Raw genomic sequence first — 22,822 nt, forward strand, 5'->3', positions numbered from 1 at the left:
AACATGAATATAGAATATAAATCTAACTTTGGCTAGCCAACCAAAAAAGATCCACTCGCACCAAGTACCATACTGACAAATTGGAGAAATAATACCTTGAATTAACACTTTTGAATTATCCCATAATCTCTGTCTGCCCACATCTGAAAATACATGTTCATATGGAAAAACCTGTACCATACTGCAGAGGTGTATTGGCAATATCATTGTAAACAATTCAATTACATCTCCTTACAACTGTCACTTTCACCAAGCCCACATCCCACTCAATGAGCCCGAAAACCGATTTTCTCATTAACAAGTGACAAGCTAACTCTAAACAGCAGTTACGCAGTGTGACAGACAGTGTTTTTCCAATTTGGCTGGGGTGCAGATCATGATAATGAGTGATTCAAGTGACAGACTCAGGGAGCCCCTCTCGGCCGCCTCGCACCCCCCACGAGTCAGTGGTGTGAATCATCTATAGCTCTTGTGGAAAGCTTTAATGAGAATGCCAACAACAAAAAATCCACTATGAGTGTTGCTCCTGCCACCATTCACACAGCATCAGCTGAAGCAGAGCGAGAGAGACAACCACCTGTTGATGCAGAATGGTCTGGACTCCCGTAGACAGATAATCTGCTTTCACCTACACACAACTGCAACTGCTCCAGTGTTTTTAGGGCTAAAGCTGCTTTGACTTCAAGCAAGAAGACTGCCAAAAGCAGAGATTCTATTTTTAAACTATTAGATCCTATACTATCAGGGATATACACTCTGTTGATTATGAGACATTATACATCTGTATAAATCATTAAAACCAGCCAAGTGAAAGAAACACGCACAACTGAACATAGCAGCATTTTTTGAAAATGTGAAAATACCCGCTCTTACCTCTCATTTGGGGCAATTACTCACACATTAATTTCCTCATGTGCAAATATGGGGGCCGTTGTCTTTCACTCTTTCCCTGCTCACAATTCCTAATGTTGCCCGGTGACGTCCGTCTGAATGGCGTAGAGGAAATGTCAGCTGTCAGAGGTCGCTGAAACTAAATTAAATGGCTCTTGCTCTCAAGGGAACAAAACAAAAGAGAGCGAGAGGCAGACAGAGCGAGAGGCAGGGGAGAGCAGCGGAGAGCAGCGGCGGCTGCTGTGGCGGTGGCGGCAGCTGCACTAATTCAGGCGCTGCAGCAACATGTGGTTATAAAAAGTAGCTCGCACACTCTCGGCTGGCTCTGGAGTTGGAGGGCTTCGCTGCCACGGGGAGAGCGCTGGTCCTGTGCGGCACATTAGCATCCCCTCCTTTCCTCGTCCTCCCCCATCTCTTTCTCTCTGTCTCGATCTCTCTCCCCCACCTCTTGTACTCCCAGCATCAGCACCACCCACTCTCTCTCCTCCCTACAATCAGTGACGAGACCCCATTCATGTCTTGTCGCTTGTTTTTCTTCTCTTTTTTTTTCCATGACTAGGGGATCAGACAAAATTAAATTCAACAGGAGGGAGGTCGCAGAGAGGGGTGTTGATTGAGGGAGACAGCATAAAGCATGTCTTGGCTTTAGTGTCTGAATATCACCTGTCTTTGTCCCTCTCTAGTCCCTACTCTCTTTAACATTGTCACCTCCATTTCCTGTTTCAGCCTGATTGCAAAGCCCTTGATGCCACTGTTTTGATTTTAATGTGGGAGTTTGGCTCTTTCTACATTTCATGGCCAGTTTTAGTCCCATCCATCTGTTTGAACAGGAGGTAACCATGACAATCAATATAGAGCTTTCTCAGCTTCTAAGGAAACATCAGGTTGTTGACGATGGGGGAAGGGGGGTGCCCATGGCTGAAATGTAAGCTTCCGCTTCGAAATTAAATTTCCATTTGGACTCTCTCTCTCCCTCCCTCACTTGGCTAGCCTGCGGGTCTGTCGTTCTCTTTAGGTTATCCACTGCATCTTGTCATCTATTAAACTTCTGTGGGGGCAAAACATGTTATATGAGGCAATCTACTGTTTACATGGAGTGATCTAGGGACAATCAAAGGGATATGATATTATTGATTATTGATATTATTGATGTGCCCTGCAGTGAAATGCAAATGTATATTTCCCATTCACATTTAGCAATAATTCACATTGTGCAGAATAAAGGAAATACAGTATCTGTGCGATAGTCACAAACAACCCCGTATAGAATGACGTGTAAACACTCTTCTGCATTATGCTGCTGCCATGGTGATGTTCAACTTGATGATGCCCTACATTACTCTGTAATTAAGTGTATTACCTCTAATGAATATCCCAGTGGTTCTTAACAGGTGTGCCCTAAGGCAAAGAGAGGTGTGCCTTGGAATTCAGAGGAACCTAATGCATTATCGTACAGGGTCATGAAATAGGCTACACAGGAGCATTTCTACATGCATCAATGACGAAGCCTCATAATCAAAGATGTATAGCTGTTTTTGGCAAGCTCAGTACATAAGCTTGCCACCTAGTTGTCAGGATATGTTGCGATTATTATTTGCCAACTTTTTCGCCTGTTCTAGCAGTGACAATAATATCGTGTCATAATGTTATAATGTCATAACTTGCCTTTCCTTTGTGCTCAGCTCATGAACACTCTTATAAGTAAGTAAGTACTGTAAGTACTTTATTTGTATAGCGCTTTTCACAGATAAAATCACAAAGTGCTTTACAATACATAATAAAATACACATAACAAGAATAAAAGTCAGGCATAAAATACACTTTTTAAAAGAGAATAATAAAAAGAAAGAAAAGGAAATCATAAAAGAAAAGGCATAAATAAATAGGGAGCTACAAAGGATTTAAAAGAGGGTCATGTCACAGGTTTAAAAAGGCCATCCTTATGTGGAAAATATGAGCATGTGAGAATGAACGTCTGTAATCAAGTTGGTGTACCTTGGCATTTTGGTTTAACCATTGGTGTGCCTTGGCCTTGGGTTGATTATCTTAATTATCAGAATAAATATAACATCACTGTCAGATATTCATCTTCGAATCAATCTTTGCTCACCAGATCATCATCTGGTTGGTGTTTAGAGCTTGAATCAGTCCTTTGTGTTGTTGCCTGAATACTATTTTTATATTTATTTTCTACACTTTGCTTTTTCTTCTATTGCCTATGGGCAGATCTCCCTGAAAACATAATCCTACCAACTGACTAATCGAATTAATTCACACTCATCTTTATGCAGCGCTTAAATTAATAATACATGTCAGTTGGTCCAACAAACTTAGTTTGGCAATAGTGTGTTAATTAACTGTGTGTTAATTGTTTTGAAAGCGTGATGCCAGTTGACAGAAGCATTAAAGCAAGAGAAACTGTAACATCACACATCCAACACATCAGATCTTTTGCAAACTGAAAAAACAAAACAATTATTGTCATATGACATATGATCTGATTCCGTTTTTATCAGTTACAACTGCTCAATATAAACATCTAACAATTCTGCTTTTCTTGGGATAAAACATAGTTTGTATTTTTTCAGAGATCTTGCTACAGTAGGCTATGATTAGGACCATTTAGAGTAAGCTACAAGAAGATATTGACCAAACACAACACACAACATCAGACATAAGGATCTTTTTCTGCCCACACTCGAAAAACACTCAGTACGCCTACCCATCTCCCAATTTTGGAATACAAACAGAACATATTCTAAATAGAATATACAAACATGAGGGTGCAGTGAAATCATTTGTGGAGACTGAAAAGTATCGCATTTGTCCATACTGGTCTCTCATACTAGTGGAGTGACTCCACCAATTTGCAACTTAGTCAATCAATGTTGCTTGAATCTCATGTTGTAGCCTAGGCCTATATTGCCTATATGTAAATCTGGTTCTCCTTTTCTTCCTCCATATCTATACCTTGTTGGTTGGTTGCTTTCCATTTCCGTTGAAGAGGTAAACTCACTGTTGCTTTGTACGTCTGATAGGCGAGTTTTAGCCCAAGCGCAAAAAAGTCTAGGCCTATATATCTGTGATCTGTTGGGTCATGGGTGTTGTGTTTTGAAGACAGTGTGTTCAAATAGGAAATAGTTGACATGTTAGATTTCTGTAAAGTCTAGGCCTATATATCTGTGGTCTATTGGGTCATGGGTGTTGTGTTTTGAAGACAGTGTGTTCAAATAGGAAATAGTTGACATGTTAGATTTCTGTATTTATAGTAAGCCCTACAGAAGTGTTGCAAACTAGCCTACTAAATATGAAGGTGAATGTTGGTGGGGCTGGGTAGATTAGGGAGGGCGGGGACCCCTTGGTTGTGTGTGGTAAGGCCCTAGGCCTAATTGAACTTCTGGTAGGCCTACAATGTTGATAGTCAGCCTACCTCTCTTGAGCTTGAGTTCCTCAATACAGATTTCAGCAGGCGTAAACCTATCCATAGGCTATGCGTCAGTTCATGTGTAGGCTGTATCAGTGGCGTGCAGTGAGGTCTGTGGCAGGGTAGGCAGTGGCCATTCACATGTGTAAATTCCATCCATACACTCGCAAATATTACTATATTTTCATGGTAATACTCCTCCTACTTAGTCATTTTACAGGTTCAGAGGCGTCACTAGGTGTGCATTTTTAAAAAACATTTATTTTTTACCCTACGGGGGTCCGGGGGTTTCTCCCCCGGGAAATTTTGAAAATTGGGCTGTTAAAGATGCAATTTCAACGTAGTTTGAGAAGGAAATAAGGAAGAAAATTCGTTGGGGTCCTCCTCATCATATTTTAATAACAAATAGCCTAAGCTAATTTCCCTCACTAGACCTACTGGTATTTATGGGGGATTAAGAGGGGGGAAATCGTTTTACAGTAACTGAGACCCAAACTTTTTTTTCTGCCCGTGACATGCTGGATAGGCTAGTGAATACCTGGTGCGTTGTTGGCTTCTTTAGTAGACCTGCTGCAAACGTCAGACATCTTGTAGGCTACTGTTGATGAAATATAACCTCGTTTTCTAGCCTCTCGGTGTACTTGGTTGACCATGGTTCTCCGTCTGGGTTTTTAATTAGCTAAACTACATAAATCCACCATTAATTTGTAACTGGCTACCTCCTCCCTGCTGTTTCATATCTGGAGTTGTCTGAGCTGATGTCCCGAGTCCCGTTGAGGCCGGACTGCCATTGGCTTATCTGCGTTCTAAAGGGAGCGCTTGGCGGGAATAAGCATGCTTATTCTCCCCATAAACTTTCGCATGAATCATGTAATACGCATGCGCAACCTCCGAAATTCGCAGCATTGAAATGAATGGTGAGGCTAGGCAGAGACCTTACAAGCCTACCCTGGCCTTTGGAATTCAAGCAAGCTTTGGGACTGCTTGCTTGGGCGTTCCCATGGTAACCAGGCATGTTTGCTTTGCTGCGTAGTTCAGTGTTGTGAATCGCTGTTTGCGTAAGCCTTCACGTTTGAGTTTTTGACCTTAAATAAGACGTACATTTACTTTTTAGAATTGAAATTGCATTCTAATTGTATTGTTTGTGACTTCAGTGTGAGCCTTTAATAATATTTTTAAAAAATACGTGTCATCCTTCGTTTTAAAATGATATTTACTCAGGGTAGGCACTGCCTACCCTGCCTACCCTGACCGCACGTCACTGGGCTGTATACAAAACTTCTTTCCATTTCCAATTGTGAATACATAATTTCACATTCGCATTCCAGTCTGACGTTGCCCAACATATCCTACCACAAATTAGGCTACAGCCTAGGCCTACTATAGGCTAAATGATGAATAGAGGTCATGACATCTATGGTAGGTCAGTTACCACGCATCTTACCTAGGCCTACGACATTTTTCTGTAAGGGAGAATTGCACAAAACAAAAAATATATCAATCTAAATAATGGTCAAAATAAGCATGAATGTTTCATGAAGACCACCAGGTTGAGGAAGCTAAAAAGAAAAAAAAATGCACAGTCGATGCAGTTCAACATTATGTGGAAGTCTGCATGTTGCACGCAAGTGGAACTATAGTTCTGCCCATAGTTTCATCCGAACTGGGTTTAAACACGGATCTGTCTAACTGTTGGTCCCTTTTGGCCGGTCGTGGTAGTGAGAGGCTAGTCTAGAGAAACACGCCCAGAAATAGAGCTGTGGGCAGATTACAGCAAACAGTTTGTAGTAAATTAGTTTAGTTGCAGAATAATAAGTATAATGGCGACTGACTCGTGGGCCCTGGCAGTTGATGAACAAGAGGCTGCAGCCGATTCCGTAAGTTTAGAGCTTGCTAGCATAGCTTAATATTACATTATATTAGCATATCTAGCTAACTGCTAAAAACCGAGCAAGCATGCATTAGGCACCGCACCGAACTACCGTTAGCTGTCAACTAAGGGATTTAACGGCAGAACTTCAGTCTGACATGGCCGAGTTGCATGACAGGGAATCTAATGGACATCTCAGTTCGACAGCCATTGTGGCTAGTTTGCTAGCTTGTGAGTTAGGATACTTGATGGTATTGTTGAAATCGAGTTTACCGGCGTGCTCAACGAATTCAGCTAAGTTCTGAGAAAGTTGTTAGCAGCCAGATCTTGACACTCGTGCAGTCGCATGTTATTGACAGAGTTCCCTCAACACTAACGATGAAGTGTGATCACTTTCAGTAGCAATGTGACCGACATAAACGTGTTTATGCTGACGAAGCTAGACTGTTTGTCACGTTGAGTTTGTTATCTAATAGTCACAGTTGTCGTAATGTTTTACAAAAACTGCCAGCATTTTTTACATTCTCAAGCTGTTTTTAGAAGGATGAGGTGAAATAAATATTATGTGGCTTATTTGTTTTTCTTCTAACCTAGATTGGATCACTGCATATCAAAGAAAAGCGAGAGCCCGTCAATGGTGAGGCAAATGCAAACATTTTTTTTTGGGGGGGGGGGGGGGGGGGGGATTCGGGTATTTCGTCCCCTACTAACACCACATCACTGTCTTCAGGAACACTGAAACCAGGAGAAGACGGTGACAAAGCTGATGAAGAGGAGAAAGGTGAGAGTTCGATTTTGAAACTGTTTGTTATTCTTATGAGAGCAAGTAAGTGAATGTTATTAATTGATATTCTGTACTTATTTATTTATTTTGCAGAGGATAAGGCAGCTCAGTCATTACTGAATAAACTTATCCGAAGTAATCTTGTGAATACGACCAACCAAGTCGAAGTTCTTCAGAGAGATCCCAACTCTCCATTGTACTCTGTAAAATCATTTGAAGAGCTACGTCTGTGAGTCTGTTTTACACTTATACATTTCATAATTTACTCTTGCAAAAAAGATCTGATATAAACAAGAGAAGCCCCCATACCATGTTATTTTCCTTCATTGCAGAAAGCCTCAGCTGCTTCAGGGAGTTTATGCTATGGGCTTCAACAGGCCTTCCAAAATCCAAGAGAATGCCTTGCCAATGATGCTTGCTGAACCGTGAGTTCACACAGAAATTGTGAAATCTTCATTGAGCTGAAATGCAAAGTATAAGTATACCAAACATTGTGAAGAATGTAGATGTGTGAAGCACATTTCATTGTGAAGGTGACCTCTAACATGTTAACTTCCAAATCTTAATTGAAGTTTCTGAAATCAGCTTGAGCTGCATTACAGAATCACTGTTATATACCAACATGATAGATGCTTGGTTGCTCTCCCTTCAGCGTGTATATTCCCTCTGGTTCCAGACCTCAAAACTTGATTGCCCAATCCCAGTCTGGTACAGGTAAAACAGCAGCCTTTGTGCTAGCCATGCTCAGCCATGTTGACCCAGCTAACAAGTGGACTCAGGTCAGTGGCCATTATCGTTCATTTGCAGCCATGAATGCATTCATCCATGCATATTTCTAAGGCTATTCATTTTACGGATACGATCATCCTTATGTGTGTGAGAGTGATCAATTTTCAATATTGATTGATTTGAACCCTTTTGTCTTCAGTGTCTATGTGTCTCGCCAACCTACGAACTAGCCTTGCAGACTGGCAAAGTCATTGAGCAAATGGGACAGTTCTATCCTGAAGTGAAACTTGCTTATGCTATTCGAGGCAATAAAAGTGAGTGTCCAAGTGTAAAAGTAGATCACTCTTTGTGAGTCACTGAGTTGGACAAAAACAAGTGTGTGACTAATGAGGATCTACTGCCTTAATTACATCCACAGTGGAACGAGGACAGAAGATAGAAGGGCAGATAGTCATTGGTACCCCTGGTACTGTGCTGGACTGGTGCCTGAAGCTCAAGTTCATTGACCCAAAGAAGATCAACGTTTTTGTCCTGGATGAAGCGGATGTCATGATCGCCACGCAAGGCCACCAAGATCAAAGCATTCGAATCCAGAGGTAAACCGTGTACACTTTCTATCTATAGAGGGTCATTTATTTTTTTCCAATTATACCCTAGTGATGAAATGTACTGTTTTGATTGGCTGGCAGAGGTTCTGAAATATCTATAGTGGTGAACACCTATGAAGAAGAGAAAAAAAGGTCACTTTCACACTTTTCATAGTCCTAGGTCGATGCTTTGAAAAATATGAATGGTAACTATAGCAGCCATACTAGTTTATTGAGAAGTTGCCCATCCACAGAGGCCACAGGATACTACAATGGATGTGTTGTAGGGATGTCACGAGAACCGATACTTGCGATACCTCTCGATTCTGAAATGAAAAAACACCGGCGATGCCTATTTTTTTGAAGCACCGTAAGCACCGACGCCAGCGTAAGCATCGGTGCTGCGACTCTTCCGGAACTGATGGGGGCAATACAGTGTTCCACACATAGACTAATTTGTGGCAATGCGCCGCCACAACAGATTCAGCACCGTCCGCCACATATTGCGTTTCGTTACTTTTTTATTTAGCCTATTTATCTATTTTTTAACACTATTGAAAAACACGCAACATTCATTAAGCTGAATTTCCTTTCCCTGCTCTCCCTCTCCGTCACTCACGCGTCTGTCTCTCATGCACACACATGCACACACACACACACACACAGCCTCTCCCCTCCGTGCACACAGCGTCTGTCTCCATGAAAACCAACCAGATCATAGACCTCTGAAGTTCGCCTACAAAAAGGATCCAAAGCTGCCATCTTTGCCCATATAAGGAGATCCGGGAGTTAATTGAAGCTAACTGCCTATGGCAAGTTGCATTGTAAGTTAGCTTTGCGGTAGCAAAGATCAAAGTGTGCCGTCTTCACCTGCCGAAGATCACAGTATCCACTAGAAGGCACTGGACAAAACTGTGTAGGGAAAAACGTCTGCATTTCAAATGTCATCATCCCCGCGAGAGTTTAACAGGTGTGATTATTGAAAATCCCCATGTTATTTTCCCATAGAAAAAATCTCAAGATACCGGATCTCCTTATTTGGGCAAAGATGGTGGCTTTTTTGTAGGCGAACTTCAGAGGTCTATTCCTGGAAGCGTGGTCGTACTGATGCACCTGACACTGCCCGGGTGGAAGTATCCTATAGTTCTTCCGCAACTTTTGTAGACTATGCGTGCAACTCCTTCCAAACAGTAGAAGTAAACTCATTCTCCTTGGCCCGCTCTCGTGCGTGATCACACCCGCCCTCGACATGCACATGTAATCCAAATAAAACATTCACAATCGTGAACGCAATGACGCACAGAAGACGATTAGCTAAATTGCTGTTTAAAATCCGGTTAGCATCATTAGCAGGCTATGCTGCAGACATAAAACTCTTGCATTCAAGTTGACTGACCATCTCAATACCAATGTTTTTCAACTCCAAGACTTAAAAGGGCCTGTCCCAAGGAGAAAAAGTAGCTTACCTTGAAACTTAAACACATGTGGGGAAACTGAACAGTCCAACCAGTAGAGTATGATAAGCTTAGCCTGCTACTTTGTTTACAATATTTTGAGGCTTCAACCAGACAGCTGAATTTAAGAGGTGGAGTTGTAATAACAATAGTAGGCTATAATCTGCATAAAGTTTGCATTTATGAAGATCAGAAATTTCATAGAATGTATTAAATAGAGTTACAGAATGTGTGTGTGTTTCAAATAAAGACTTTACATCTTGTAGAAAAAATCATTCACATGAAAGCAGAGCGATAAAAAGGCGATGCAAGTTGTTTTTTATACAATCCATTAGAAAAGTGATTTAATTAATTATGTGTAAGCCTATGTGATATGCTTGCAATTGGATACTGTATTCTGTTATGCTCTGTATGTTATAGAAATTATATTTCAGTATTCTGCAAATATTTCAATAAAGAAATTCATTAAGTACATGGGATTTTAGAAAATTCTTTTTTAAAACGATAGTATCGAATTTGGCATCGAAAATCGTGTAATTTTACTGGTATTGGCATCGACTACTGATTTTTTGGTATCGTGACACCCCTAATGTGTTGCCAGGCAAGCTAATCAGTGAACGAAATAGAAGTGGTGCAAATGTGATTAATTCTGCGGTTAAATCATGTGTTCTGTGGACAATTAGAAAGATAGTATGGTAGCAAAAAAGCATAATTTGAAACGGATAGCAAGCTTAGGGTTAGCAACAATTGTGAACAAGCAAACTATTCAACTTTATCAGTGTGCACGATAATGCAGTTTGCAGTTTGGTTTGGAGATTAGATATCGTACAAATATTTGCATAATGCAGAAACAGAACCATGTAGGAAGAACATCTGTCCAAGTTGCTTTGATAGTGGTTGGTTTAGCTAGCAGCCCAATGTGCAGACCCTGAAATCACAGGGAAAAAACAGCTACATTTGAAATTTGTTGAAATGCAATAAAAGATTCTTTGAGCCTGATGGCAGAATTGTATATTTGTTCTACCATATCAGCCAACCTTGACTCTTAAGTTATAAGTAAATGATGTAACATAATGGACATTTATGTTGGAAGTTTATATCTATGTAGTTTGAGGCAGTGACACAGTTGATTTACCGATTCTGTTCCAACCTCTAGAATGCTACCAAAGGATTGCCAGATGCTTCTGTTCTCTGCCACCTTTGAGGAGTCTGTCTGGAGGTTTGCAGAGAGGATCGTCCCAGATCCCAACATCATAAAGCTCAAACGTGAGGAGGAGACCTTAGACACCATAAAGCAGTACTACGTAATGTGCAGCAATAAGGAGGAGAAGTTCTCTGCCCTCTGCAACATCTACGGAGCTATCACCATCGCACAGGCCATGATCTTTTGCCATGTAAGTAATAGGAGCTTGCCTTTTTGCCTGACAAATAAGACTTGGTGCAGTCTGCACACCTTCACACCATCATCCAGGGGTGTATTTTAAATGGGTGGTTTAGTTGATAAATCTGGGTATCTTCACTCACAGTAATTAGTGGTAAACCTTCTGAAAGAGGAGCTCACTAGCTTGCAATCCGTTCTAATCTACATACATCTGCCAGAATATGTTCAGGCTCTGTGCTGTGCACTATTTGTCTACTTGCCTGTGTATTGAGTGAATGTCAACAGGGTAGTGTCATCTCAAATAGAACACCAACTCTGTGCACTTAGTGTGTGTCTTTTATACAACGACGATTGGAACAGTGTACTTGTTTAAGTACAGTCGGAGGATAAAGCCATCGGGCTCTTGTAATAATTTAATTTCCCCTTGGGGATCAATAAAGTATTTATCCATCTATCTATCTATCTATATATCTAATAGATGTACCTCTTCCTCTGTCACTAAACCATGTAGTTGAAAGAAACACAACCCAGTTCGCTAAGTCTTAGGTTGTTCTTGAGCTGTCTGTCTTCTATCTCCCAGACCCGTAGGACAGCTAGCTGGCTAGCAGGACAGCTGTCAAAAGAGGGCCATCAGGTGGCACTGCTCAGTGGAGAGATGACTGTGGAACAGAGGGCTGCAGTCATTGAGCGTTTCAGACAAGGAAAGGAGAAAGTCCTTGTCACAACCAACGTGTGTGCAAGAGGTAGGTTTGGTAGGTTGATGCAGTTCAATAAAGGTTGATACTTAATGTGGTCTGTTCTTCACAGTTTAAGATTACGTCTTGCCGAAGATCTTCTTAAATTAAGGAGATCTTCAGCAGAGATGATTTACAAACAGATCTTTTCCATGCGCACACCAATTAAATCTTCTCCTGTCATGTTATACCTAATATTTTGTAGAGCTAAGTGTTGTTTTTAAAGTGATGCTGAAAAAATGTCTTGTTTTGTTTGTTGTCCTGTGGCCTTGCATCTGACCGCATGTTTTTATGGACAGGTATTGATGTGGAACAGGTGTCTGTAGTGATCAACTTCGACCTCCCTGTGGACAAAGATGGCAATCCAGACAATGAGACATATTTGCACAGAATTGGGCGTACAGGACGATTTGGCAAGAGAGGTCTGGCAGTCAACATGGTTGATAGCAAACACAGCATGGACATTCTCAACACAATCCAAGATCACTTCAGTGCGTATTGAAATTATTTGTCTAAGATGTTTTTAATTTACTCAGGAATTGTTTATCTGGATTACCTATATCCTATCTTTCTTTTAGACAAGAAGATTTTGAAATTGGACACGGACGATCTTGACGAAATTGAGAAAATCGCCAACTAAGGAGACAGAGGTGCAGCTCCATACCACTCTCTTGCATTTATTGAACGCTATGTATGCAGTTACCTCACATCAGACTGCTGTTTGACTACTAAGTAATATGAGGGCTCTATCTTTTTTGCATGGGACAAAGGGGCAAAAGATGTTTACATAAAATGAAATTAGGTCTTAGCCTTATGAATAAGGAATTTGTTTTAAAGAGCAGGTCAGCTTCTGTATGATGCCAAATAGTTCAGTTTGGGTTCTGGTTCTTGGCTTTTTTTCCCCCTCATGTTTTAATTTGCTTTGGAAGTGTTTTTATAGACTGCAGATGCTGATCCTGTGCTTACTAAAAATAGTCTACTGGTCTGGCAGACTCCTGGGGAGCAGGTATATGTAGCCATTATGACAGAAGGCAACATTTACATTGCTGGAATAATGTGTATATTGTTATTTGTATTGTTTTGCACTTTGTAAGCATGTTGTTACCTCGTGTGTGTGAAATGGTAATCCTGTGGGACAACCTGAAGCACTCCAACTGGACATGGGAGTCAAATTGAAACTGTGCCTAATTTATTCCTTTGGGATGTTGACATTTTCTCAGAAGTTTAATTAAATTAGTATTTTCAACAGAATCAGATATTAAGTCGAACTCAAACACCATTATTCCATACTAACCTCATCATCTACTTGGTTCAGAGGCACAGTAAACAATATGTACATTCCTTTAAGACTGTCACATTGATTTCCTTTTGACAGTGAACCTTGTTTCTGGCACAATTTAAGGTACTTCAAGGAACTCCTTAATCATAATTTGGAAAATGTAGCAAACATATGCAAATCTCATCTCGCCAAGCGGGATCTGGGTTTAGGGGGGGTAAGAGAAGAAAGGATTAAATTGTTAATCTGTGAAATAATAGCTATGTTCCGTTTTGTTCAATGACCAAATGTTTGAGAAGTTTTTGAGTTCTGTTCGGACTGTGAATTTATGTTCCTTGCAATATTGGCTAGCATATTCTGTTCATAGACAGGAAGTCAGGCACTTTTACCAAGTAAAAATAGCATTATTATTACTATTCAGATGTACCTAAAGTGTTAGGAAGGATTAGAATTGTGAGATTTGTTTTTGGAAAAAAATATTATATTTAGAAAAAAACACCTTCAAAATGTGTTTTCACTTTTTGTACTGCAGTTAGTGTGCATATTATGTTTGGATTGTGAATGCATACAAACTGTTTTGAAGATGCTGCAAATGCTGTTGAACTGCAATGCTAAAAAAAATGAAGCACTACATAGATTATAGCAATTAAACCATCAAATCACAGCTCCTAAAAACGTTTTCCATGGCTGGGTTTATGGTTTTATGCTAATTTCTTATCATTATTGTAATAAAGAATGCTTAATGGCACATTCCCAGTTGTCTCTCCCTTGCTTGCATTTGTCATACAGTATATCCACTATATACATGTATTTAGCAATTTCATTTTTACAATGACTTAATTTAGTTCATTCTGGGGTTCAATCTGTGATATATTGACACATGTTAGTTTGTCTTTTCCATAGTGCCAGTCATTGTAGTTTGAGTAAATGTCTTAATGACTTGCTACACTTAGGGGACATGTTTATGAGCACCCCATGTTTATTCCCCCAGAGCGTAGCACTTCAGCTGCCTGCGAGCTGTAAGCTGTTGGCAACACTAACTGGAGCTAGGTAGAACTGATTGTTTTGTTTGTTGTGAAATGTGAAAAATTGTTGGAATTCTCCCTCACGTTACTACCAAGTATAAGCTGTCCACTATCATTTGATTATCTACCTCTTCACAAAGTAAATAATCTTGACAAACTAAATACTGAAAATCATGTTTAATGATAAACCAATACATGTGTGCAATGAGACAATTTCTAATTGCTACATGATGAACGCATGTATTTCAAAAAAGCTCAAAGTTACTGATCAATAACAGGAGAATTTTACTGAGCTAGAGGTACAGTAGAGTATCAGCTGATTTTTCTTTTTTAAATAAGTTCTTGCAAAAGACTAAGTGCGATCACTGTTCATCATTTAACATAACCTATATCATTAATTTAAGCATTTTTCTTAACATACAATTTCTCTCTTTAAAAAACCTAATACAAAAATAATGCCTATGACTTCTGAAGAGAATTCTCACATATAAAAGAATCAATCATCCCCAAAATCCACATACGAGATGCACAGCACCGACCTGTTGAGAATGCCGCACTGAGCTAGAGTCAGGTTAAGGTCTGTAAAGGTTCTGCGGGGCATGTCCATAGTCTCAACTACGCTGTGTCTGTATCGTCTCCCTTGTCGGGCCTCTGCAGCAGCGATGACTGACCGCAAGGTGTTATCGGGGTTGAAACGATGTTCGATCCTGATCCCACATGGGGTCCGGATGGCGAGCGTTAGACTGCCCTGATTGTCAAGGGGCGTCTCTTCTGCTGGGTTCTCCGGTGACTCCATGTAGGCCAACGGGGAGCCTGGCCTGCACAGGACCTCAGACAGCACACTCATTTCGGGGCTGCTCTTGGAGGCGTCGTATGTCTGGATGGGGGAGAGGAGCTGTTCTCGCTGCGGGCACTGCAGCTGGAGCAGGACGTTGTCTGACAGACTGAGTTTGGAGGTCTTCTCCTCCATGCCCCTCAAACTCGGCTCCCTTTCTGGATTTTTCTCGATGGAGGGCAGGACCCTGTATTTGTTAAGGGTCAGCACTGGGGCTGATATGGCCTCCACCAGCTCTGGGATGTCACTGGTGGTTCTCAGGCTGCTCCTCTTGACAAGTATGCCGCGTGAACGCATACAGCGATCGTGCAAGGGAGGGCGCGGTGTCATAGGCGAGGGGTGTATGCCTGCCGAGTCTGAACTCTGGGAATGAGCCAGTTTGTTTCTCTTGCGACCTTTAGAAGACTTTGACATGGAGACATGCATGTTCCTGTTCAGAGACAGAATAATACACAAAGAGGTCGACTGATTAGTACATATGAAGCAGCCATTTTTGGAGTTAACCTGAATCACTCAGCATATGAAGGAGTTTTGTCGGGCACAGCAGTTCATATTGAACAAAATGAAACAAAGTGGAAATGGCAGGCTTCATCATCTCTCTGGGTTTACAGAGCTGAGAGATTAACCTTACCTGGAATGCCATCAAAAACATTGACTGCATTTTACCCAGACGTCATTGGGATTCATTGGCTATGAAGCCGCCGAAGCAACCTTTAACCAATAGGTAATCAATCTCATGCACATTTTTTTTAAACTTAAACTTAACAGGCCTGCATTAAAAGTGCAATTGCCCTCTGTACAGATATCACCACTGTACCATCCCTGCAATGTGATAGAGTTAGTGGGATTTAAATTGCAAGGAATGACTTCTCCTACCAGAGGATCAGTTGCCAAACAAATTGTAGTGGTACATCATTATTCTTAGCCTTCTTATTAACTCTGACTTTTTTGTTATCATTAATAAGATTGATTACCCTACAGTTTTCCCATCACACAGTTGATTGGCTGCATAAACTCATTGCTATTAAACAGGTTTTAGCCCCCTAGTCCCTGTGTCACTGAGGAACATGGTCAAAACACTTTGCCATGTTGTCCACATTCTAAAAGCACTTTCTTGGGTTAACTAATGGGTGAGGTTTCAATGGCATGATAATGTAAACACCCGGGCAGAACTACTGTGCTCTTCTGTGAAGGTGATACAGTAAGAACCTCTGGGCTTTGAGAGCTGGTTGGTCCAATGCATGATATCCCCTTCATGAAATCAAAAATCAGCTGAGAGCAACTCATTAATTCAAGAGACTTTTACAAGAAAAAATGATAAGTTACTTGACAGAGTTCGACACTTTAGTGTGGAATGTAAAGGCCTACAGTACGTGTATGTAGGTTTGTTTAATATGTTGATGCAGGCTAGACATAATGAATGCTGAAAATGAAATGTTTAGAGCGGTAGGACTATTCAGAACTATTTGAAAATGACGAGTAGTTGGCGTAGGGTTATTTACGAACCATTGATCAGTGCCTACCAAGGGTGTTTATGTAGGCCTAGGCATACAAATTAAAACCGTTATGACTTGGCTAACGTTAGGTGATGTGGTTGTTGAACAAATAGTCTTGAAATGTTCAATTCTGATCGGAGAAATAGCCTGAAAAAAGCATTGCCTGGTAACGTTTGATTTGTAAACATCAGTGGCCCACGAGGCTGTCACTTAACGTTTAGGCTACCGTGTTAATTGGCTTGGGCTACACCACCTGCTGGCGCTACATACCACTACTTTGAAAGCTTCTGGTAAGGTATGAGATAAAAACATACCGTAGGCTAATCCCCTACATATCTTACCTCATGCTAAGTCCTATAACGTTAGCTGTTGGCATTGGCAATGGCAGCTAGTCAGATCATGAGTCAGATACTGATAGTTAGCAAGGATAGCTAATATTAATATTGACACAGTCGGCTATCACACACCCGAAATAGATCGATTGGTCATGCGTCTGGAAAAAAATAACAGATAAACAAACGTATAGAAATATCTTGACATAACTTACCTTTGTTTTCACTTAGAAAGGCCCACTTCTTTAGATTGCTTGCAGAACTTCAGTGTTACTTTGTTGCCAACGCATTTGTGCTGCTATGACAACCTTTCCTAAACTTCAACACCAAAGCAACAAAACAAAGCAGGTGGATATCAAATCCTAATGCAATAGCCTATCAGCAAATGTTGATAAATGGAATGGTCAGAAAAGTAACACCTGCACACAAACATTTTAACCAAAGTTAGTGCAAGAAATGCATTGTTAGCAAATCTTTGATTGTTGCCCCTAAAAAAGAAGAGAAAATGGCAATTCTAGGGATACCAGACATTAGGCCTACCTCCTTGTTTTGCAGGTAGGCTAGCCTACAGTCCCCCAGGCCTACATGAAAACCAGTTCTGCTTTTGTATGTCAAAATATTAGATAGGCCTAGGCCTATTTGACATAGGCAGTTGGACTGGAAATGTTCTCAGTTTTCATCTCAGAAATCTGGTCAATATATTTTAGCTGTAGCCGTCAGATACATTTTAAAGAATCTAATTGCAATGTTTATTTTCTTCTTCATCTTGATAGACTATCATTCAGGGACAAGATGGATATACACAGATAGACTGATTACAGGCTAGAGTGTGAAGAAACTGTCCCCACAAACCGTTCTTATTCCTAATATGGCAAATACAAAATCATGCTGAGAATATAGATCCTCTGTAATGTTGTAGACCTACACGCAGCCATGTAAGACAGTTCCCCCAAACGTGGTAACCACATATGTTGGTGTACCATACCAATTATTATAATCTTGGACAAATGTTGGACAGGATAGGCATAAAATGCTACTTCCACAGCCTTGCGGATGATGCAGTTACGACGCAACCCTTATGCAAACCCAAAGTCACTTATAAGTGGACTTGGTAACTGTGGTTGTGTCTTGTACATGGACTGCATCGACCCGTGGCCCAATGGGGTGCCTATTCATGTCTTCCCTTCATATTGCTTGCAGAACTTAAGTATGAGTTGCCAATGTATTTGTGCTGCTATGACAACCTCACCTAAACGTTGACAAAAATAAACCATTACATTTTCCCTGATAGAAGATGGATTGAAGAATGATAAAATAGACAGCCTACATTCAACATGTTAAGTGTAACTTGATGAGAAAAAAAGAGATAACATTGCATGCCTGAAATGAACAAAACCCGTACAAGAAATTCACATTTTTCAGACAGCAGGTATTTATTTAATTAATAGCGTTTGAAATTTAGGCAACAGCCAAACACCAATGGAGCAGCAGGATTACAGAAAATAATGACAGGGAAATTTGTTGATTGATTTGATTGATTGCTCTTGACTATTTTTTGGATCTGATATAAAGATTGAATTAATGATAATTATGTTGAATAATGTGGTCTGCTTTATCATACCGGCAGCCTTGACCATTCAGATATTCTGGTTATTGAGAGTGTGTCTACTGCAGAAAGAAACAGTCTCCACAAACTACCAAAGAGTAACACTTGTTAGGGCAATTCTAAAAGCTCATGCTGAGCATACAGATCCTCTGTAATCTTGTACACTTCAGAAATGAGGGGCAAAGTTTCCCCCAACATGTCAACTACATCTTTGGGGGTACCAGCATTCATCACCTCAAAAAATGTTGGGCGTCCAGGGAGCACAAAGAATGCCATTTCTGCAGCTTTGCGGATGATCCAGTCATGATGCTGAGCCAGGGACTCATTGTAGGCTTCTGAGCACATCACGGAGGTCTTACCGTCTTCACTACTGGTCCTCAGACGCTCCAGGAAGAGCTCCAGCCAGCGGAGAGCACGGTGCAGCCTTAGGAGGGTTCGGCAGCCGGACTCTGGGTATTTGTCACGTTTGGTGATGTCGACCAGGTCATTATCTTGCTCATATTTCACCATGGACTGGATGGTGCTGTAATGTGCCCCATTCTCACCATTAAGGAAGTTTACCAGAATGTCAATTTTGCTGACAGCATCCTTGGAGATGAAGGAAAAAACAGTTCCAAGACGATTCATGAATCTTCAGACAATAGTGAAAGAGAAAGAATTGGTTCTTGGTTAAAATAATGATGACTGCACACACACACCTGCAGACATGCACGAGTACTTAACCACAAATGCACATACACCGTCACACTTCCTACTGCAGACTCAAAAGTCCATTCTTGTCTGTCCCCGCTAACCTTTCTTGAAAATAAGAAAGAGCACCCAAGAGCCTAAGCAGAAAAGTCTGACATTCATTGTTTATTTGTTGCAATCAATCAGATTACATGATTTATAAAGCCATAAGGTGAAATATACTGCAACTGCATATGTCAGCAAGTGAGATTGAACATTTACAGTAGGTGACCTACCTCACAAGAACCCTCCATCCTTTCACGTAGTGTTCTATGTATACCTCCTTATCTTCTGAAAGGCATAAGGTAAAAATGTCCCGTAGCTCCCTCAGACTGAATGGTGGCTCCTCGACAGAATTTGCTATGTCCTCAGAATCCATAACTGATTATTGCTGACTTAGGTTAGTGACAACAGGTTGGAGGAGAAAAGTTGATCTGAAAGAGGCAGCTGAAGAATAGAATGGTAACGTGCTGAGAGCAGGTGAGGAACTGGTCTGCAGGCAGAAGTGAAGAATATATAGACCAGCCACACTAAGGAGGGCGGAGCATCTCAAATGAAGAAGGAAGAAAGAACAAGCTGGGGGGATATTCTACAAGGATTGTTAATTCAAGATAAAATGAGAAGTTTGAGACTCAGCCTCAAATGGAAGTAGATATTAACACACATCCTGTATTAGAGACTCAATGTCCCTTCTTGTTTCTTGAAAACAAGAAGATTGTGAAGTCTTTGTAATTTCAAAATAAAATGGGAAGTTTGAGAGTTGAAAGAAAGGACCTTGGCTGCATTGATTCCTGGCCCAAATGGGGTACGTTATGGTGTATTAAGGAGCATTTGATGTTTTGAAATATTTATGGGAGCTCACTGAATGAGGGAAAAACCATTTAAAGGCATCTGGCAGGTGATATTTTCATTCCAAAGGGCACAAACCCTGTTACCATGCTGCCAATTGTACCAACTTGCAATTGTGCCAATTGTACAAACTTTTCTCAGTTTTCACCATTTCTTTCAGGGACCATTCCAGATGTGATATCATCTCAAGTGGCCAAACATTACCAGAATGTTAAGGTCCATATGAAAACATCATGCAACCTCACAAGCCTTATTACTTCCCTCATAACTCTGCACCCTGTCATCTGCAGAAATACTATGATGACTCTGCAGTTGTGGGGTGTGTATACTGGAACAGCCTTGTGATGTGGTGTGGAAACAACCTTGTCATGTTGGAACAGGAAGGGGCCATCCCCAAGATGTACTTAGTCCCATAGTTCTAGTGAAAGGAACTCTTACTGCTTCAGCATTAACAAAGAGATTTATGGGCAATTCCATGCTCCCAAATTGGGAAGTTTGGGATATCAATGTGCACCAGAGCACAAAGCAAGGTCCATAAAAACATGGATGCCAGAGTTTGGTGTGGATGAACGTGACTGGCCTACACAGGGTCCTGACCTAAACCCAATAGAACACTTTGGGGATGAATGAGAGCGGAGACTGAAAGCGTCCTCGTCCAACATCAGTGTGTGACCCGACATGCGCTTCAGGAAGAATGGTTAAATATTCCCATAACAGACTCTAAAGCTTGTGGAAAGCCTTCCCAAAAGAGTTTAAGCTGTTATAGCTACAAAGTGTGGACCATGACATACTCTTGTGCAAAGATTCCATTACATCCTTGAGGCAAACAAAACTCAGTTCAGGAAAATTCAGTTCTCTCAGAGGTTTATTTCAGATGGATATTTAGCAAAGAATGACATATAGACTCATTAGTAGTGTCCCTTTTAATTCATATAGAGTTATCAGACATCATTTAAAGAATGTAATGTTATTAGGAATGTTGTCTGTAGTCTGCCTTTATATTCAATATTTAAATGCAGTCAGGCAATAATATTTTACATTCAACCGTCCAGCCTCATCATAGTTAGTATATATGAATACCCATTCATGGATAGAAAAGGAAATTCAGACATCAGACTGATTTAAAAGAGCATGTGTACTGCAGACAGTAGAGGTCCCCAAAGACTGTATGTAGTAACGTGTCTCATAGATGACCTCTATGGTAACTGTAAAAGCTCATGTTGGGCATACAGTTTCTCTGTAATGTCGTAGACTTCGGAAATGAGGGGCAGGGCATCCCCCAACATGGAAACGACTTGTTCCGGTGTACCAACATTCATCACCTCAAAAAATGTTAGGCGTCCAGGGAGGGCACAGAACGCCATGCCAGCAGCTTTGCGGATGATCCAAGCATGATGCTGAGCCAGGGACTCATTGTAGGCTTCTGAGCACATCACGGAGGTCTTACCGTCCTCAGTACTGGTTCTCAGACGCTCCAGAAAGAGGTCCAGCCAGCGGAGAGCACGGTGCAGCCTTAGGAGGGTTCGGGAGCCGGACTCTGGGTATTTGTCACGTTTGGTGAGATCAACTAGTCCATTATCTAGCTCATATTTCACCATGGACTGGATGGTGCTGTAATGTGCCCCATTCTCACCATTAAGGAAATTTGCAAGGATTTCAATCTTGTTGACAGCATCCTTGGCGATGAAGGAAAAAACACTTCCAAGACTATTCATGAACCTTCAGAAAAGAGTGAAATAGAGACAATGAGTGACTCAGTCAACAGTGAAATGAAAGTTCAGAAATACTCTCTGTTCTATGCAGTCTAAAGGACAATCCCGAGGGAAGTCTCCACCAACATTACCAATCGTACAGATTTGTCACCATCTATTCCCTGGAATAAACGTAGAAACGTATGCTGCACTAACATGGGTGACTTAAATTTCTTACACCTGCTACTGCAGATAGATTGAACATACTGTAACACTAGGTGACCTACCTAACGAGACCACGCCATCCTTCCACGTAATGTTCGATGTATACCTCCTTATTTTCTGAGAGACATAAACTAAAAGTGTCCAGTACTTCCTTTAGACTGAACTTCTGCTCTTCAACAGAATTTGCCATCTCCTTGCGGTTCAGAACTGCTGATGTCAGAGACAATTCCGAGAGGACAGCGTTTAGTGAATTTCTAGATCTGGAAGAGACATATAAATTGAACGTCCCTGCTCAAATAATCACATTTCTTGGGGAAGGTCGACACGCTTTTGGTGCATTTCTACTCTACCTTACACACACTGGTACTGCATGCATGATGGTAAACCAAGGGGGCAGCGAACGTTCTGAGAGTGTAGACAGTATGGCGGCCGCCATGCTAACGAGAAGACCGTGGCTAGCTGGCCATTCCATTGAATCCTATGGGGCGTAAGCGCCACTTTGACATCAAATTACGTTAGAGCTGAAGCGTTTTAAGCCTTTATATGAACATTTTCTATTGTCGGGGTACATACTACATTGTGAAATTGACATAATAATCTCGTAACTGTCTTATCGGCTGAGTAATTAACGTTTTTCGAAAGTCAATGCTAAAGTGTTAAAGGCGCATGCGTCCAGCGAGAGTAAAGCGTCGCCATAGGTCAGACTACGTGCCTACGTCACATGTACGACACCTGAGCCTGCGCAGGAGACCTATGACGAAATAAGAAGACCTAAAAAAACCGTTGAAATTTGCTTCCTCGGTCTCTGCTGCCGTCTACGTGATAGCTCTGTCCATATCTTTTACTGTCTATGTGGTAAACACGGAACACGGAATCATTGGTTACTTCCGGCATTGCATAGTAG

General features: G+C 41.1%; 4 protein-coding genes across 7 annotated transcripts; 1 reads left to right on the forward strand and 3 right to left on the reverse strand.

Annotated features, from left to right (window-relative positions):
- Positions 1–6,006: 6,006 nt before the first annotated feature.
- On the forward strand, positions 6,007–13,886 carry ddx19a (DEAD-box helicase 19a). Of its 2 annotated transcripts, XM_062541174.1 has the most exons (12): positions 6,007–6,192; positions 6,780–6,822; positions 6,916–6,966; positions 7,063–7,198; positions 7,302–7,394; positions 7,646–7,748; positions 7,898–8,012; positions 8,117–8,294; positions 10,896–11,133; positions 11,701–11,863; positions 12,154–12,345; positions 12,433–13,886. In XM_062541174.1, exons 1-12 carry the CDS (start codon positions 6,136–6,138, stop codon positions 12,492–12,494), a joined length of 1,431 nt encoding a protein of 476 aa, XP_062397158.1. In that variant the 5' UTR covers positions 6,007–6,135; the 3' UTR covers positions 12,495–13,886. The 2 variants fall into 2 exon arrangements, with proteins under 2 accessions (XP_062397158.1, XP_062397157.1); XM_062541173.1 differs by having other exon boundaries at positions 6,780–6,966.
- Positions 13,887–14,317: 431 nt separating this feature from the next.
- On the reverse strand, positions 14,318–17,395 carry ubxn10 (UBX domain protein 10). 3 transcript variants are annotated; one of them, XM_062542226.1, is made up of 3 exons: positions 17,359–17,395; positions 17,034–17,136; positions 14,318–15,420 (listed from the first exon to the last, which is right to left on the reverse strand). In XM_062542226.1, exon 3 carries the CDS (start codon positions 15,414–15,416, stop codon positions 14,652–14,654), a length of 765 nt encoding a protein of 254 aa, XP_062398210.1. In that variant the 5' UTR covers positions 15,417–15,420; positions 17,034–17,136; positions 17,359–17,395; the 3' UTR covers positions 14,318–14,651. The 3 variants fall into 3 exon arrangements, with proteins under 3 accessions (XP_062398210.1, XP_062398209.1, XP_062398211.1); XM_062542225.1 differs by lacking the exon at positions 17,359–17,395 and having other exon boundaries at positions 17,034–17,347; XM_062542227.1 differs by lacking the exons at positions 17,034–17,136; positions 17,359–17,395 and adding an exon at positions 15,622–15,858.
- An 847-nt stretch (positions 17,396–18,242) lies between these two features.
- Positions 18,243–19,620, reverse strand: LOC134087587 (ceramide-1-phosphate transfer protein-like). The gene is made up of 2 exons (XM_062541175.1): positions 19,390–19,620; positions 18,243–19,055 (listed from the first exon to the last, which is right to left on the reverse strand). Exons 1-2 carry the CDS (start codon positions 19,530–19,532, stop codon positions 18,533–18,535), a joined length of 666 nt encoding a protein of 221 aa, XP_062397159.1. The 5' UTR covers positions 19,533–19,620; the 3' UTR covers positions 18,243–18,532.
- A 1,229-nt stretch (positions 19,621–20,849) lies between these two features.
- LOC134087588 (ceramide-1-phosphate transfer protein-like) lies at positions 20,850–22,319 on the reverse strand. The gene is made up of 2 exons (XM_062541176.1): positions 21,981–22,319; positions 20,850–21,721 (listed from the first exon to the last, which is right to left on the reverse strand). The coding sequence occupies exons 1-2, from the start codon at positions 22,106–22,108 to the stop codon at positions 21,199–21,201; spliced, it is 651 nt and encodes a 216-aa protein (XP_062397160.1). The 5' UTR covers positions 22,109–22,319; the 3' UTR covers positions 20,850–21,198.
- Positions 22,320–22,822: the final 503 nt, after the last annotated feature.

This window comes from Sardina pilchardus, chromosome 7, assembly GCF_963854185.1.
Source record: "Sardina pilchardus chromosome 7, fSarPil1.1, whole genome shotgun sequence".
Classification (NCBI taxonomy): domain Eukaryota; kingdom Metazoa; phylum Chordata; class Actinopteri; order Clupeiformes; family Clupeidae; genus Sardina; species Sardina pilchardus.

Excerpts from the sequence above, each read along its gene's own strand:
- ddx19a (XM_062541173.1), top strand. The coding sequence starts at position 6,136 with ATGGCGACTGACTCGTGGGCCCTGGCAGTTGATGAACAAGAGGCTGCA. Across the intron at positions 11,864-12,153 it reads AACCAACGTGTGTGCAAGAG|GTATTGATGTGGAACAGGTG; the intron begins GTAGGTTTGGTA and ends TTTTATGGACAG. Across the intron at positions 12,346-12,432 it reads CACAATCCAAGATCACTTCA|ACAAGAAGATTTTGAAATTG; the intron begins GTGCGTATTGAA and ends TCTTTCTTTTAG.
- ubxn10 (XM_062542226.1), bottom strand. The coding sequence starts at position 15,416 with ATGCATGTCTCCATGTCAAAGTCTTCTAAAGGTCGCAAGAGAAACAAA.
- LOC134087588 (XM_062541176.1), bottom strand. The coding sequence starts at position 22,108 with ATGGCAAATTCTGTTGAAGAGCAGAAGTTCAGTCTAAAGGAAGTACTG. Across the intron at positions 21,722-21,980 it reads GGATGGCGTGGTCTCGTTAG|GTTCATGAATAGTCTTGGAA; the intron begins GTAGGTCACCTA and ends TCTTTTCTGAAG.
- LOC134087587 (XM_062541175.1), bottom strand. The coding sequence starts at position 19,532 with ATGGATTCTGAGGACATAGCAAATTCTGTCGAGGAGCCACCATTCAGT. Across the intron at positions 19,056-19,389 it reads GGATGGAGGGTTCTTGTGAG|ATTCATGAATCGTCTTGGAA; the intron begins GTAGGTCACCTA and ends TATTGTCTGAAG.